The sequence below is a fragment of the Rhodofomes roseus genome (genome assembly GCF_022264815.1).
Source record: "Rhodofomes roseus strain CIRM-BRFM 1785 chromosome Unknown C8Q71scaffold_12, whole genome shotgun sequence".
NCBI classification, from domain to species: Eukaryota; Fungi; Basidiomycota; class Agaricomycetes; order Polyporales; family Fomitopsidaceae; genus Rhodofomes; species Rhodofomes roseus.
In genome coordinates this window covers 583,583-597,545 of record NW_025952968.1, presented here as the reverse complement: position 1 = coordinate 597,545, position 13,963 = coordinate 583,583, and the positions used below count along the sequence as shown (strand labels likewise).

The window sequence follows — 13,963 nt, the reverse complement described above, 5'->3', positions numbered from 1 at the left end:
GGAGGGGGAAAGGGAGGGGGCACGCTGATTCTGGAGGAGATGGCCCCTGCGCTTGAGATCGAACCTTATTTCAGCCCGCGTATAAAGCCTCTAGCCCAACTTCGGATCTCCTGTTCCCCCAAATCCACCCTTGCCCCTCTGCCCTCCTGTCACTCCCCCGTGACCGTCACGCGTTCCCCGCCCCCAGACCATGACCGACGCGCTCCTCGCGAACGGCATCAACGGACACGCAGCCTCCCCGGACTCCGTCGCAGCGGACTCGCCTGCAACCCCCGTCGACAACTCTACTTCTCCCGACATCAAGATCGATGTCGACTACGTCGAGCGTGAGTCTGACGCGCGCAACGAGCCCATCGCGATGAAGGTCGACGCGCTCGAGGACGTTTCTGTGCTCCCACAGGCGGGCAGTCCGCCAGACCCAGGTGAGGACAGCCTGTTGGCATCATGTCCCCGTCGTCTTATCGCGTACCAGCCACCATACCAGTCGAGCCTCCCCACGGGACCCCTCCACCCCCGCCTGGGGAGCTCCTCGAAGATGTCCGTATGGCAGAAGGACAGCCAACAGAGAATGGCGACGTGCACATGACAAACGGCGACGCAAAGTCGCCGCAAGTCAACGGACTCTCTAACGGACACGAACCTGCTGCCGCAAACGTTTCTACTTCATTACCCGCTGTATCCTCCTCCGAGACCGCTGTCCACTCGCTCGCTGCTGCGTCGTCTCCTTACCCTAATAATACAACTAGTGAACCCGATGATGATAAGCCCCCGCCGGCTAAGAGAGCACGGAAACACTCGGACGCTGAGAGAGCATCACTCGCCAATGTAAGCACTTATGTCTCCTGTGCGCCGCTACGGGCGTGCTGATGGCGTTGTCTGAAGACGGGTACTCCACCTCCAGCGTCGGTGTCCCCCGAGACCAAGGCGACCCCTCTTCCGTCCTCGACGCCCGCCCCTCCACCTAGTGCGCCTCCCGTGCCCACGCTCAGCCTTGCGCAATGGCGATTCTCTACATCAACCGTCCGCACGCTCAAGAAGATGAAGGATGCAAGTCCTTTCCTGCACCCCGTCGATCCGGTCGCCCTCAACATCCCGCACTACCCATCCATCGTGAAGCATCCAATCGATTTCTCTACGGTGGACCGGAAGCTGGCAGCCTCTAACCCATCGAAACCCGATCCCAACCCAGCCAATCCCCGTTACTATAACACCGAAGACTTCATCGCCGACGTGCGATTGATCTTCAGCAACACTACGCTGTTTAATGGCCCCGACCATCCGATTACTGCGATGGGTAAGCGTGTAGAGGCGGTGTTTGACAAGCAGATCAAGCAGATGCCTCCTGAAGAGGTGTGTTTTGTTGACTGCGCCTTCGACCTTGTGCTGATACTCTGGTGCTCAGCCCAAACCGGTTGTCAAGAAGGTTGCCACTCCTCCTCCCCCTCCTCCACCCGCAAAGAAGCATGCCGCTGCTCGGCGACCTTCCACTTCTGTCCCTGTGATTCGCCGGACGGAGGAAACCACAACCAACGGCGGCCGACCCAAACGGGAGATCCACCCACCTCCTCCGAAAGATCTTCCTTACAACGACGTGCCCAAGAAGACGAGGAAGTCGACATCAGGGATGAACGATTTGTACCGTGACCAGTTCAAGCACTGCGAGAAGGTGCTGAAGGAGCTCAACAAGAAGAGCTTGTACAACATCGCACACCCGTTCTACGAGCCCGTCGGTAAGCCAAATAGATTCCCGCGTTGCCGGATATGCTTTGACGAGTCTACGTAGATTGGCTGAAGTTGGAGATCCCTCAGTACCCGAAGATCGTCAAGAAGCCCATGGACCTGGCGACGATGAAGCGGAAACTGACCGATTCCGAGTACACCACGCCCGACAAGTTCCGTGACGACTTCAAACTCATGATCAAGAACGCACAGACGTTTAATCCGCCAAAGAATCCTGTTCATGAGGCGGCCAAGGACCTTGATCGCATCTTCGACGCGAAGTGGGCGGAGTTACCGCCTATTCGCTCACACGATCCTTCGGACGATGAGGATGATGAGGACGAGCCTAGCGAGGATGAGCGTGCGCGTACGTCCCATTTAAGCCCTGCACATATAGATGCCAACGTTGACACTATAATCCGCTGCAGGCATGATCGCCGACATGGAGAGTCAGATCGAGAGCATGAGGAACAACCTCGAGTCCATGAAGAAGACTAAGCAGCCCAAGAAGGAGAAGAAGGAGAAGAAAGAGAAGAAGAAAGCTCCACCTCCGGTCGCTAGCACTTCTAAGGCGCCGCCTAAGCAGGCAAAGACACCGACAACGTCGAAGAAGAAGACGGCGAAGAGGCCGGTTCTCGACGACGACGTGCTCTCCTTCGAGCAGAAGAAGGACCTCAGCGATACGATCGGGAAGCTCGACGGCGCGAAGCTGGAAAAGGTCATCCAAATCATCCATGAGGGCGTACCCGAGATCCGCGACGTAAGTGCTCACCGTACCCTGGCATTTTCGAGACGCTTATTCTTGTGCGACAGAGCACTGAGGAGATCGAGCTTGAGATCGACGAGCTGCCAGCCGCGGTCTTGACGAAGCTATACAACTTTGTAATTCGACCGATGAAAGCCCAGCCTAAGCGTACTGGCAAGGGCAAGGGTACGGGCACTGGTGGTCTCAAGCGGAAGAGCATGGATGAGGACGTGGAAGCGGCGAAGATCCGAGCGCTGGAGGAGAGGATGAAACTCTTCGAGGGACGAGGGTCTGCCGGTCCCGTTAGCGACGCCCCGCCAGTTGACGACAGCGAGCATTCTTCTGCAGAGTCGAGTTCGGAGAGTTCTGCGAGTGATTCAGAGTGACGGGGACCTCGGACTGTATCTAACTTTCGTCGTTCGTTCTGCGCTCGTCCTCTTCTTGTGGTCTACGACGACTGTCGTTGGTCTCTTGGGCTCACCGGTACCGTAGTGTTTATTTTCATCAGCAGCGTACATACAAAATTACGAGCACTCCCAGCATTGTAGCTACTTAGTACTATTTCACCACACGTTTTGTCTTGTGCCATAGACTGAAAGTATCGATTGTGCTCTCGCAACAGAGATTGGTTCGAAAGCAATTGACGGGCGATAGCGGAAACAATGAGAGGTAGACGACGAGAGACAGTAACATCATCTTCGTCTGCCACGACCACCCGCACGGAACTGTTGCCAGCCAGATCGAGATGCCTCCTGTCGGACGACCGGCGGGGGTTGTGGTCGCGGAGCAGGGTGGGCGACTGGCATGGGTGCTTCGTCGACGCCGTCTGCGGTCGAAGGCCGCTCACCAGATGAAACGGATCGCCATCCACTCTGCGAGGGCTGTGCAGCGATGTCCGAAGTGGAAGTGGAAGACCAGCTGCCTGATGTTTCAGCAGATGAGGAAACGCGCGGCATCGAGACTGGCAGTTGTGGAGGAGGCGGTACATCGGACGAGGGCGGTGGCACACGCTCATCGATACTTGTGTCAAGCGAAGTCCAACCACCCGTCCGGAAGGCTGGAGCTGAGCTCAACGCCTGACGAGGCGCAGACGTTGGTGGATCCGAAGACGCTGTATCGCCAGGCGCTGGGACAGCTGCCCAGCCCTCTCTAGTTTCGGTCGGCCTGGGGTCTCGGGTTTGCGACGAACTCGACGATGCTGATCCTACCGAAGCCCATCCAGAGCTCCTCAACGCTGAATCAGACGTCGAAGGGCCCGGAGGAAGCGCAGAGGAGGTCGGGCTGCTGGACGTCGCTGATGATCCTATAGAGGCCCAGCCCGTCTTCTTGGAGCCGCTGGGCGTTGGTCCCTCCTCTGCCCCTCCAGGCGTCGCGGAGGCATCAGACGTCGTCGGGGTAGGGGTCGTGAGGGTTACAGGCGGCTTCGTAATTTTGATTCCTGCGGCCTTCGCTAGCTTCCGTAACTCCTTCTCTTCGCGCTTCCTCTCCTTCTCCTTCCTTTTGTCCACCTCTTCCTGCGTGTTGCGGCTGGCGCGCGCCGCAAGTTGCATGTCGCGGAACCGCGCCTTGTGATGGTGGGCGTATGAGTTTGTATGCTCGTCATACTGCGCGACGTTCTGGAACTGTTTGTCGCATAGCTCGCAGTAGAATGCTTTGAGGCTGTTAAAGATCTCGGACTTGACAGCCTCACGCTTTGCTACCGAGTCCTGAAGATTCCCACCAGTGTAGTGAGCGCGGGAAGTTGCCGAATAAGCAGGTGTCATACCTCCCTCGCTCGTCGTTGTTCCTCGGTCTCTTTCGTCTGGCGTTCCGAATCAAGTTCGCGCCGTTGGGCGACAGTAGTCTCGACTGAAACTTGTGAGCATAGCTCATTTCGGAGCATGAATGACCACGTACTCATCCGTACATCTTCGGTTGTTTTCCCGAGACCTGTGAGATCGTTCTTCACATAGAAGGGGACTGGGTCGACACGACCTTCAGGCAAGTCAATCATGTGTGGGAGGTACAGTATAATGTACAGCGGCGTACCGTCTCCGGACAAGCCCAACGGTTGACCCTCAACCCAGCCCATGCTCGCTAGCATGAGGAAACCCTTGTTACTGCTCTTGATCTTCGTATCGACCGTTACGGTTTCTCGTGCGGGTTTTGATACATATTCGTCGTACTTGTCGATGTCCATAGCGTCCGGTGGCGGTTCCGGGGAAGGAGAGCGAGATACAAGGGAGACATTGTCTTCGCTGTCATCTTCCTCTTGTGATCGTGGACGCTGAAGAGGACATGTAGGAGAGCAGTGCAGCAAGTATCCAAGGGTGCTAGAAAGGCGCGAAGGATACCTTCATTGCTCGTGACGCATCGGATTCTGAGTCAGATCGTGTGAGGGGTATGGCATTCCAGCGTGCAATGGTTTCGGCGGACATGTTCAGTCCGTTCCTGTAGTCGAGAGAAGAGTTGTCGAGCTGCGACTCGCAGGGCGCTGGCTCGTTCGTTATGTTGGGTAATGCGCGTCGCACGTGAGTACTTCGCACAAACGCGCGCCACACAACTGAACGCGCACCTATTAGCCCATCCTCAGCCCAGGTCGCCCACCGTACTGTCCCATTTCTCTGCGTTGTCTACGCGCTCGTACTCTTGCGGCGATGAGCTCTGACGATGCCTACTTCGATGACGAACTCGATTCCGCTTTTCTCAATGAAATCGATGCCATAGAGGCCGCTCACGCGTCTCCTCCGAAGCCAGCCAAACCCGCGGCGCATCTGAGTTCCTCACGGGGGCCACCATCTCCTGCGCGCGAAGTCATTGACGTTGAGGATTCCGATCCGTTTGACGCCTTTGACTTCGATGTCGCTGTGCTCCAAGATATCCAGGAAGGTCGGGCGCGAGAACCGGAGGCGGGGCCCAGCAGGGCACCTATGCAACGGATATCATCGAAGAACACTATTCAGACGACTTTACTGGGAGGTATAGTACAGGAGTCGACGAACTCCAAACCCAAGTCGTCCACGAAGGCACCAATGCAACGGACTCACAGTGCTCGTGCTACTCTCGCCGAGAGGAAGACCAGAAGGTGGGATCACACCGCATTTGCGAAGTCAGGTTGGAGACAGTCGGCGGAAGATAAGGCAAGGAAGAAGGGCAAAGGCAAAGCATCTTTCAATGATGCGGAGGAGGAAGAACCTGTAGAGTTCGAACAATTCCCAGCACCATATGTACCTGTTGGGTGAGTGAGTATGGTTCTCGCAGAGAATGTGTGCTTATACGTGCATATATACCGGACTCAGACCAGTACGTTTGCAACTTACACGCGAGTACCGAAAATTCACCGTTCCCCGCAGCCCCGGCCAAATAAGTTGAAGCCAGATCTCCTAGCCGCCAGGCACTGGATCTATCCTCTCAACAACCCGAAACGTGACTATCAATTCAACATCGCGAGACATTGTCTGTTCGAGAACACGTTAGTGGCGCTACCGACGGGTTTAGGAAAGACCTTCATTGCTGGGGTTGTGATGTTGAATTGTGCGTGTTTTCGTTCCCTGTCTTGCCTACAGTTAATGTCAAACCTGCTGTGGGGACACAGTCTACCATTGGTTCCCAGATGGCAAAGTCGTCTTTCTTGCACCGACGAAGCCTCTCGTCGCTCAACAGATAGACGCTAGCCATAGGGTTTGCGGCATACCAGGTAGTCATGCTGCAGAGCTCACAGGGGAGACATCACGAGCGAAGCGGGTGGATGCTGTATGTTGTCCCTCCTTCAGGATTGGAAGTATCACTCAGCCGAAAACCACAGTTCGCTGAAAAGCGAGTGTTCTACATGACGCCGCAAACGCTCATGAGCGACTTGACATCCGAGACGTGCGACCCGTCAGACATCATACTCATTGTCATTGGTCCGTACCCAGCCCTGCTATTCCTTCACAAGCCGGACTCAGTATGTGTACAGATGAAGCGCATAAAGGGTCGGGCGACTACGCCTACGCACAAGTCATGCGGTACATGATGGCCAAGAATCCTCACTTCCGCGTCCTCGCCCTCACAGCTACGCCTGGCAGTAAACCGGAGGCTGTACAAGAGATCGTCAATTGCTTGCACATCAGCCATATCGAAATCCGAGACGAGGAGAGTCTAGATATCCGCAGCTACATCCACAAGAAAGAGGTTGTCAAGCATGTGATTACGATGAGTGAAGATATCAACAAGCTCCGTGAACTATTGTGCAAGATAATGCAGGTATGTACAGTACTTGAAACGCGCGGTTTGCAGGCTTACCTTGTCTTCTAGCCGTTGATCAAGTTGGTTCAGAGCAACGGTGCCATGTACGGGTCTACCGATCCGGTCATGCTGCACTTTTTCAGATGTCAGTCCGCTGTGGGTGAGCTTCGTATGCGGAAAGCTCCCGCCTGGGTCACGGCTGCCGCCAGCAAGTTGCAGCCGCTGGCACGAGCTATTGGGTACTTGGTATGTGTCGAACCCAGCAGCGCTCGATGTGTCGACTGATAAACGTTGTCAGTACGAAGCTAGCACTAGCATGTGCTACAACGTACTGAATGGAGTCCTGTCCGGGCACGATAACGAAACAGGCAAACAGGCGGCAAGTAAGAACACTCAGAGCGGCTTACAGAAAGACCCCAACTTTCAAGCTCTCATCCGAGAAATCGAGGCTCAGAGGAACCGCGGCTTCGCCTTGCACCCCAAAATGGAGAAGCTACACGCTCTGCTCGTGCAGCATTTTGCGGGCCACATAGGCGACCGGGAAGACGCGAACAGCCGTGACGGAGAGGAAGGCGCAGGTGACGCGGAAGAGTCGCGCGTCATGGTCTTCGCCTCCTTCAGAGAGTGTGTAGACGAACTGGTGGAAATACTCAACAAAGAGTCTCCACTGATTCGAGCGGCGCGCTTCATTGGCCAAGCGGCCGACAAGAACGGCCGGTCTGGGCTTGCGCAGCGGGAACAACTAGAGGTAAGCCAGTGTCATCGTCTAGGCTATTGCAATGCTCATACAGAGGTTACAGGTCATCAAGAAGTTTAAAGCCGGAGAGTTTAACGTTCTGGTATCCACGTCTATCGGGGAGGAAGGTCTGGACATCGGCGAAGTCGATATGATTGTTTGCTACGATTCCCAGAAAACCCCAATTCGCATGGTATGTGTCTGGATGCTTTGTGGCGAGAAGTGACAGTAACCTGAGCTTCTATAGTTACAACGAGCTGGCCGGACTGGTCGTAAGCGGGCCGGCGTTGTGCACGTTCTGATCGCGGAGGGCCGTGAAGACAGAAACTGGGAAAGGGCGAAGGGCAAGTACAAGGACGTCCAGGACTACATCGTCAAAGCCGACGAGCTCGAACTCTATGCGGACGTCGAGCGACTCCTACCCGACCACGTCAAGCCCGTGTGCGTCGAGAGGGTCATGGAAATCGAGGAATACGTGCGTGAGGAGAAGACCTCAAGGAAAGGCTCCCGCGCAGATGGTGGTGGCTCTCCGAAGGGGAAGAAGCGAAGGCGGAGCGATGATCCATTGCACAACGTTCCTGCAGGGGCGAGCAACGGTTTCGTAAACGTGAAGGACCTGCTCGTCAAGGGCGCCAAGGGCAGGAAGAAGCGCAAAGTCGACGTTGATCCCGAGAAGTACACGGGAGAGGATGACGATGACGATCTGGAGATCGAGGCGGGCGTTTTTGCGCCTCGAAGGGCGGCCTCGACCTCTGCGGTATCTCGAGCGAACAACACAAGGAAGTTACGTCGGGTGAAGACTGTTGCTTCCACAGATAGCGCGGAGAAGCCCAAGAAGAGAAAGAAAGCTGTCCATCCCCCCGAGCTCACAGAGAGCCAAATAGCACGAATGGCTGCTGACGATTCTGATGACGCCGATATCGAGCGCGGACTCGCTTCTTCATCCACTACACTATGTTCAGCTAACGAGACGCTACGGTCTACATCACGCCGGGCCCGCGACACATCGCCCGTGGTACTCGCGGACCGCAGTATCATTGACCTCACCACTCCTAGTCAGCCGACTCGTACGATGTCGCCAGCGATCTCTCTGAGTTCTTCCCCTGATCGACCATTGGTAAGGCTGGGCAAGAAAGCTGGCGGACGACGATGTGGAACTACTCCGTCACCCGACCCTTCCCCTTCCACATCATCCCCCGAGCGACCTCTCAAGTCGAGAAGCACGAGTACGTTGAGTAGGACACGGCAACCACACCAGTCTGCTAGCCCTCCTGCCCTAACGGTCAACCATTCGTCAGGATCTCCGGCCTTGGATGTCGCTCCCAAGGATGGTGACATGGCTTGGTTGATCGATGACGACGAGGACCCGGATATACAAGTCGTCAAATCCTCGCCTGTCCTCCATCGCAATTTGTCGCCGGTGATCTCGTCCGACGACGAGCTGGATCTGTTCCGGGAGCGGTTCAATTCACCTTCACCTGCGAACGGCAAAGACGCCAGTCTGGCATCTGTTAATCCTGTCAGCGGGACCGTGACTAAACAGAGAGAGCTCATGCCGCCTCCCGCCTTGCCCGCCCGATTAACGAGGCCACACGAGGCTGAACCGATGCCCGAACCCACCTTCGCCGTTCGCGCTCCTGGCGTACAAAACAGGAGACAGGCCGTGATCGACCTCAGTGACTCATCACCTCTTGCGATGCCTCCGCCATCTCAGCGCCGTCTACGTCGGCAACGAAGTTCGCCTTCTCCGCCTTCTCCACCTTCTCCGGCGCCCCATAGACCGAAGAAGCGGAAATTCAAGGACATAGTCGAAGCTCAGAAGGCTAACCCGTGGATGGACGTAGAGGCGACGCATTCTGGTGATGAGCGCAGCGTCGGGTCGTCTGACGTGGAGAACGAGGATGGGTACGAACCATCCTTCGTGCAGGATGCGCTAGAGACACAGGTCTCTCCCTCGTACGATCAGTCTGCTGTGTACCGGCGAAGCCTTCTCACACAGGCTCCCGGAGGCAGCAGAGCCGCACCAGTCTTCGCGAACCGACCTACGGCGCGCGGTTGGGGCGCATATGGGGGAGCAAGTGCGTCGCGAGTCGTTTCCAACTCCTCCAGATACGAATCCGAGGACGACGAATACGAGTTTGGCAGTTTCGTCGTCGATGACGATGAAGACCTGGCAACACATTCATCTAGCGAGCCTTGAGCTTGAGGCCTTGAGGTGGCCCGTCACTTCCGACTGCTTCCACTGGATCGTGCGTATTGTTATATGTAGTACTTATGTAACCGTAGTTGTGACATTTACACGAGCGTGTTGGGGGACCGAGTATACAAATGAAATGAGCAGAATATTGGAATGCTACCATAAAGGATTGAGTACATTTGGGCAGAGTCAAGCAAGGAAAGGCGTTCGATAGATGGACGGTATACGTCAACCAACTCTTGTCAAGGCGAGGCTATAGCCTGTTTCGCCTGCATCGGACGCATACATTCATATGGCAATGTCTGCAGCTCTGATTTCCTCAATTTCATTAGTATGAAGCAATGCAGCGGCATGTTAGAAACGAACGTACGAGAAGAAATACGGGCAGGTAGTGGGAGCAATTTTCGCAGTGCCCACCGCCCGAACGGTACCTCCACCGTGAATGTTGACAATGATGATCGACGCGCAACCTCTCTGCTGCCTGGTGGACCATCTCCTCGTACTGGGGTGCCGGAGGAAGAGCACCAGGATGACCAGCTTGAAGTTCTCTTCGAACGCGGTCCCGTGCGTGGTCAAGCAACCTCGGCTCGTCCCATTGTGGGCAGCCACAGGTCTTCCAAATCTCCGTACAGATGTAGCAGAACTGCTTTCCGCACCGACAAGATATATGGTAACAGCCGATGGTAAGCTCCACGAGATGCCTGCATCCGGGACAACGCGCCCATCCTTCTTGTTCTGCCATAGCAAGGATGGGCGCGTCGTCCGTAGTGCAGGGAGTTCCGGGATGCGCCTGCTCCTTGCAACGCCCACAAGTGGATTCGAAACACTTGGGGCAAGCTAGATTCGATGGGCTTTCGGTAGCAGGGCATATGAACGCCGAACACGTTGGACGGTGACAATAAACCCGGTCCGTGGTGCTGTATTCGATAGAGACCATGTTGAATGTGGCAAGCAGCGCGACGCCGAGATGTTGTTGGACTGCATCAAGGGAAATCGGCTGTTGACAGCACCGCGGAGGGAAGAGTGTCTCGTCCGTCGTGGCGGCACGGAAGAGCTCCACGAGACAGTCTACGTCCCAGAAGTGCCCGCATGGGACATGGATTTGCAAACCATTGATGGTGTCTCGACAGAAGGCACACATTTCCTTCCTATGCTAGTCATTAGTAGTGTCAAAATCAATGAACGCTAAGTACTAACTTGCGTCCGGCCGAGGGTGCATTAGTTGTCGATCGCAGTCGTGTCTTGCTCGAGGATGCAATCGCCGGAGTGCTGGTTATTGACCAACTAGTGACGTTTGTTCAATGTAAGCACTTGGTTATTCACAATTAGGAGTCGCCATGTTGCTCACTTCGGTGAGATAGGGGTGCTTGGGCTGGAATCAACGACCGGCACAGCTACATCTGACTCCATACGCGTGCTCGGTGGCGGTCTTCCTTCCTGTAGAGCCAATGCGTACTCCCTATCGCAACGAGCGACCTCGTCGGCTCGTGAAGCCTCTTGTAGAATCTCGTAGTCCGCTTGCAAAGCATCGTCCAGGCTTTGGGCGAATGCCATATCTCGCGCAAGGAAGAGCATGGAGCGCGCTTCCTCAGCGAGTAGGTCGAATGCGAACTCGTCATCACTCTTCGGAGCAAGAGCGTTACCCTTGCCTTTACGTGAAGCGGAGATGTCGTCGATGTCCTGGAGGGTGAGCTCGGCGATTAGCGCAAGGTAGTCTGACGAGTTCTCTGACTCGGAAGCATCTATGGTACTCGTTGAGGACGATGGAGACGAGCTCTCACCAATCATGGCTGTGAAGTCACAGCACAGCCGACGGGGGAGGGACGAGCAACATGAATCATGCATGACATTGTTATATGTGCCAGCGTGAAGAGCCTGGGCCAGCCTCGAGGCGAGAAGCAGCGTTCACGAACGTCAAACGTGCGACGGAGGTCACGGTGATGCTCTGGATACATCAAGGATACATGACCACAACACGATACGGTCCACGTACATGGGCCTGACCTTCCATGTCAGTCGACAGGAGGCGTCCACGCATGGATCTATAGCTCGTTCGAAGCCCTACTACTCAAGTATGAGTCTATCGTGAGAAGATGAACTTATATTAGTCAAGAGTCCAAAATGAAATCCCCGACACATGCATACTAGTACTCACTCTCACACAGATTTGCGTTTTGATGGATGGCCCTCGCTCCAGCACTGTCACGGGCTCACAGCAGCTGCGTGGATGGCTACGAGTCGTAATCTACTGCTAAAGCCTTGTCGAGGGAGTACAGGGCGGCGTCATCCTGGGTAGGACTTCAGCTTTATCAACTCCAGCGCTTACTAGAATAGGTACGCCCGAGGTATGCCTCAGCAGTACTCACTGATGTCGTATATCTTCGCAACGGTTTCTGCTACGCATATGCTAGGCTTTCGGTGTTGCATCGCGGGCAAGTTGCTGGCCGACGGGCCAAATGCAGTGGAGTCAGGGGCTGCCGACGTGCCAACAGATGCTCGTATTCTATCCCATGACAGGACTAGAACGGGATGGAGAAGAATTCGGCGAGGCAGACGTGAGTCATTGGCTTCCCTCTGGCTAGATTCATGAAAGACTGACAGATCGAAGTCAGTTAAGTATGTAGATGCAGACTGGGCGCTCAGCTGCGTTTACTACGACGTGAAGGGCCAATTAGCATGCGATGCCGCGATGTGGTGGCCCGAGCCCCGTCATTGCCGCTTACTTTTGGCATGCCCGCGTCCGCGCACCTGACTTCGATAGCCATTTCTGAGCCATTCTGACCGGGCTCGACGCAGGAGAGAAGATGGAGCAGCGCTGTGTCCGCAGCAAACAGCGACAGCTTAAAAGGCTGGCCCACACCGCACAAGATGCACAACAAACCCCCGGTGCAAACAGCTGCACCATCTTCACAGGCCACTTTGCCGTTTATCCCCCATGTCTGAAGACCCGTCCTACGAGAATGCAGCCTCTTTTGAAGGCATGTACTACCTCAGCGAGCAGGAGCTTGCGTTCTTCCAGTCGCAGGCGGGCATCAAGGACGAGGAGGAACTCAAGCACCACATCATGGATGTGCGAGCGGAAGCCTTGAAGGTATGATGGAGTTCCTCATATGCCGAACGATGTCAAAGATACTTGAACGAGGCTGTAATTCACGTTCGTCCTTTTACAGGTCACGCCGTACACCTGCATCAAGGCCTTTGCTTTCACGAAGTACGAAACTACTTCTCGCATTCTACGGGGACATGCTCATCGTTGTCTCCGTCCCTTAGGCTCATTGCCAATCGATCACCGGGATACCAGCAAGCTATCGCGGTTGGAAAGCAGCGCAAGGGGGCGATCCTGCTTGACATCGGATGTTGCTGTACGTATTTAATACATGTCCATTGACGTATGTCAGTTCACTAATGTTACCCTCTTCCAGTCGGTGTAGACGTCAGGAAGGCTGTTGCGGATGGATGGCCTGCCGAAAATGCCATTGGCTCAGACCTTCACACAGGTGAGTACAGCTGCATAGATCACCACGATACGTACTCACAGTCACACAGAATACTGGGACCTCGGTCACAAGCTATTCAAGACGACCACGAAGGAGTTTCCAGCGCACTTCCTCGGAGGCGACGCATTGGACCCACAGTTCCTCCGGGTGGCCCCACCGCTCGATAGCCCGCTGGAGGCTCCGGTGCCCGCCCTCTCCTCTCTGACGACCCTCACGCCCCTCCACGGACACATCTCCGTCATTCATACGTCATCCTTCTTTCATCTCTTCAACGAGGAGCAGCAACTGGAGCTGGCGCGCAAGCTCGCCGGACTTCTCTCGCCTGTCCCGGGCTCCATGATCTTTGGGCTGCATGCCGGGCGGGCGGAGAAAGGCCTGAGGACGGAGGCACCGGAGATGCGGAACGGTCAATTCATGTTTTGCCACAACGACGAGAGCTGGAAGGAGCTCTGGGACGGCGTGGTCTTCAAGAAGGGCACAGTGGAAGTTAAGGCGTCCCTGCAGAACGCCAAGGATGTATTCGAGCTGGAGAAATGGACTAGCGCAGCGGGCATTTTCGACAGGGTCCGACAGCAGGGCGCAACTCCTGGCCCCCGGCTGATCCTGGTGTGGTCTGTGACGAGGTTGTGATCGGGTGAATTTCCCGTTGCTGTTGCGCTCACTGTTCAACACGGAGTTCTGCATTGCGTTGATGGCTAGTTCATCCCGGCGTACTTTGAACTGTTACTGTTGCCAGAGAAATGATATTGGTAACGTGCAGTATCCCATGCATAAATAGCATTCATTGCCGTTGAGACGGCACTTGTACCACCAGACTTGCTATTTACGTCTGCGAAACGGATGACTCACCTGTTACTCACTGT

General features: G+C 55.4%; 6 protein-coding genes across 6 annotated transcripts; 4 read left to right on the top strand and 2 right to left on the bottom strand.

The window, feature by feature from the left end:
- Positions 1 to 16: 16 nt before the first annotated feature.
- C8Q71DRAFT_94176 (Bromodomain-containing protein) lies at positions 17 to 3,003 on the top strand. Its single transcript, XM_047929212.1, has 7 exons — positions 17 to 422; positions 473 to 825; positions 883 to 1,350; positions 1,403 to 1,730; positions 1,784 to 2,086; positions 2,148 to 2,479; positions 2,533 to 3,003. The coding sequence occupies exons 1-7, from the start codon at positions 191 to 193 to the stop codon at positions 2,848 to 2,850; spliced, it is 2,334 nt and encodes a 777-aa protein (XP_047778127.1). The 5' UTR covers positions 17 to 190; the 3' UTR covers positions 2,851 to 3,003.
- A 610-nt stretch (positions 3,004 to 3,613) lies between these two features.
- On the bottom strand, positions 3,614 to 4,881 carry C8Q71DRAFT_797284 (uncharacterized protein; the record flags this gene model as incomplete). Its single annotated transcript, XM_047925734.1, has 6 exons — positions 3,614 to 3,668; positions 3,698 to 4,170; positions 4,230 to 4,312; positions 4,361 to 4,438; positions 4,493 to 4,730; positions 4,798 to 4,881. 6 exons carry the CDS (start codon positions 4,879 to 4,881, stop codon positions 3,614 to 3,616), a joined length of 1,011 nt encoding a protein of 336 aa, XP_047778126.1.
- A 150-nt stretch (positions 4,882 to 5,031) lies between these two features.
- C8Q71DRAFT_94023 (P-loop containing nucleoside triphosphate hydrolase protein) lies at positions 5,032 to 9,769 on the top strand. Its single transcript, XM_047929211.1, has 10 exons — positions 5,032 to 5,681; positions 5,743 to 5,746; positions 5,797 to 5,977; positions 6,039 to 6,196; positions 6,249 to 6,348; positions 6,402 to 6,688; positions 6,740 to 6,916; positions 6,969 to 7,418; positions 7,471 to 7,599; positions 7,654 to 9,769. The coding sequence occupies exons 1-10, from the start codon at positions 5,101 to 5,103 to the stop codon at positions 9,604 to 9,606; spliced, it is 4,020 nt and encodes a 1,339-aa protein (XP_047778125.1). The 5' UTR covers positions 5,032 to 5,100; the 3' UTR covers positions 9,607 to 9,769.
- Positions 9,770 to 9,856: 87 nt separating this feature from the next.
- C8Q71DRAFT_797282 (uncharacterized protein) lies at positions 9,857 to 11,391 on the bottom strand (the record flags this gene model as incomplete). Its single annotated transcript, XM_047925733.1, has 4 exons — positions 9,857 to 9,913; positions 9,974 to 10,751; positions 10,801 to 10,887; positions 10,952 to 11,391. The coding sequence occupies 4 exons, from the start codon at positions 11,389 to 11,391 to the stop codon at positions 9,857 to 9,859; spliced, it is 1,362 nt and encodes a 453-aa protein (XP_047778124.1).
- Positions 11,392 to 11,758: 367 nt separating this feature from the next.
- Positions 11,759 to 12,447, top strand: C8Q71DRAFT_94019 (uncharacterized protein). Its single transcript, XM_047929209.1, has 2 exons — positions 11,759 to 12,158; positions 12,216 to 12,447. Exons 1-2 carry the CDS (start codon positions 11,951 to 11,953, stop codon positions 12,353 to 12,355), a joined length of 348 nt encoding a protein of 115 aa, XP_047778123.1. The 5' UTR covers positions 11,759 to 11,950; the 3' UTR covers positions 12,356 to 12,447.
- Positions 12,448 to 13,763, top strand: C8Q71DRAFT_94020 (uncharacterized protein). Its single transcript, XM_047929210.1, has 5 exons — positions 12,448 to 12,694; positions 12,774 to 12,814; positions 12,874 to 12,965; positions 13,026 to 13,100; positions 13,150 to 13,763. Exons 1-5 carry the CDS (start codon positions 12,539 to 12,541, stop codon positions 13,728 to 13,730), a joined length of 945 nt encoding a protein of 314 aa, XP_047778122.1. The 5' UTR covers positions 12,448 to 12,538; the 3' UTR covers positions 13,731 to 13,763.
- Positions 13,764 to 13,963: the final 200 nt, after the last annotated feature.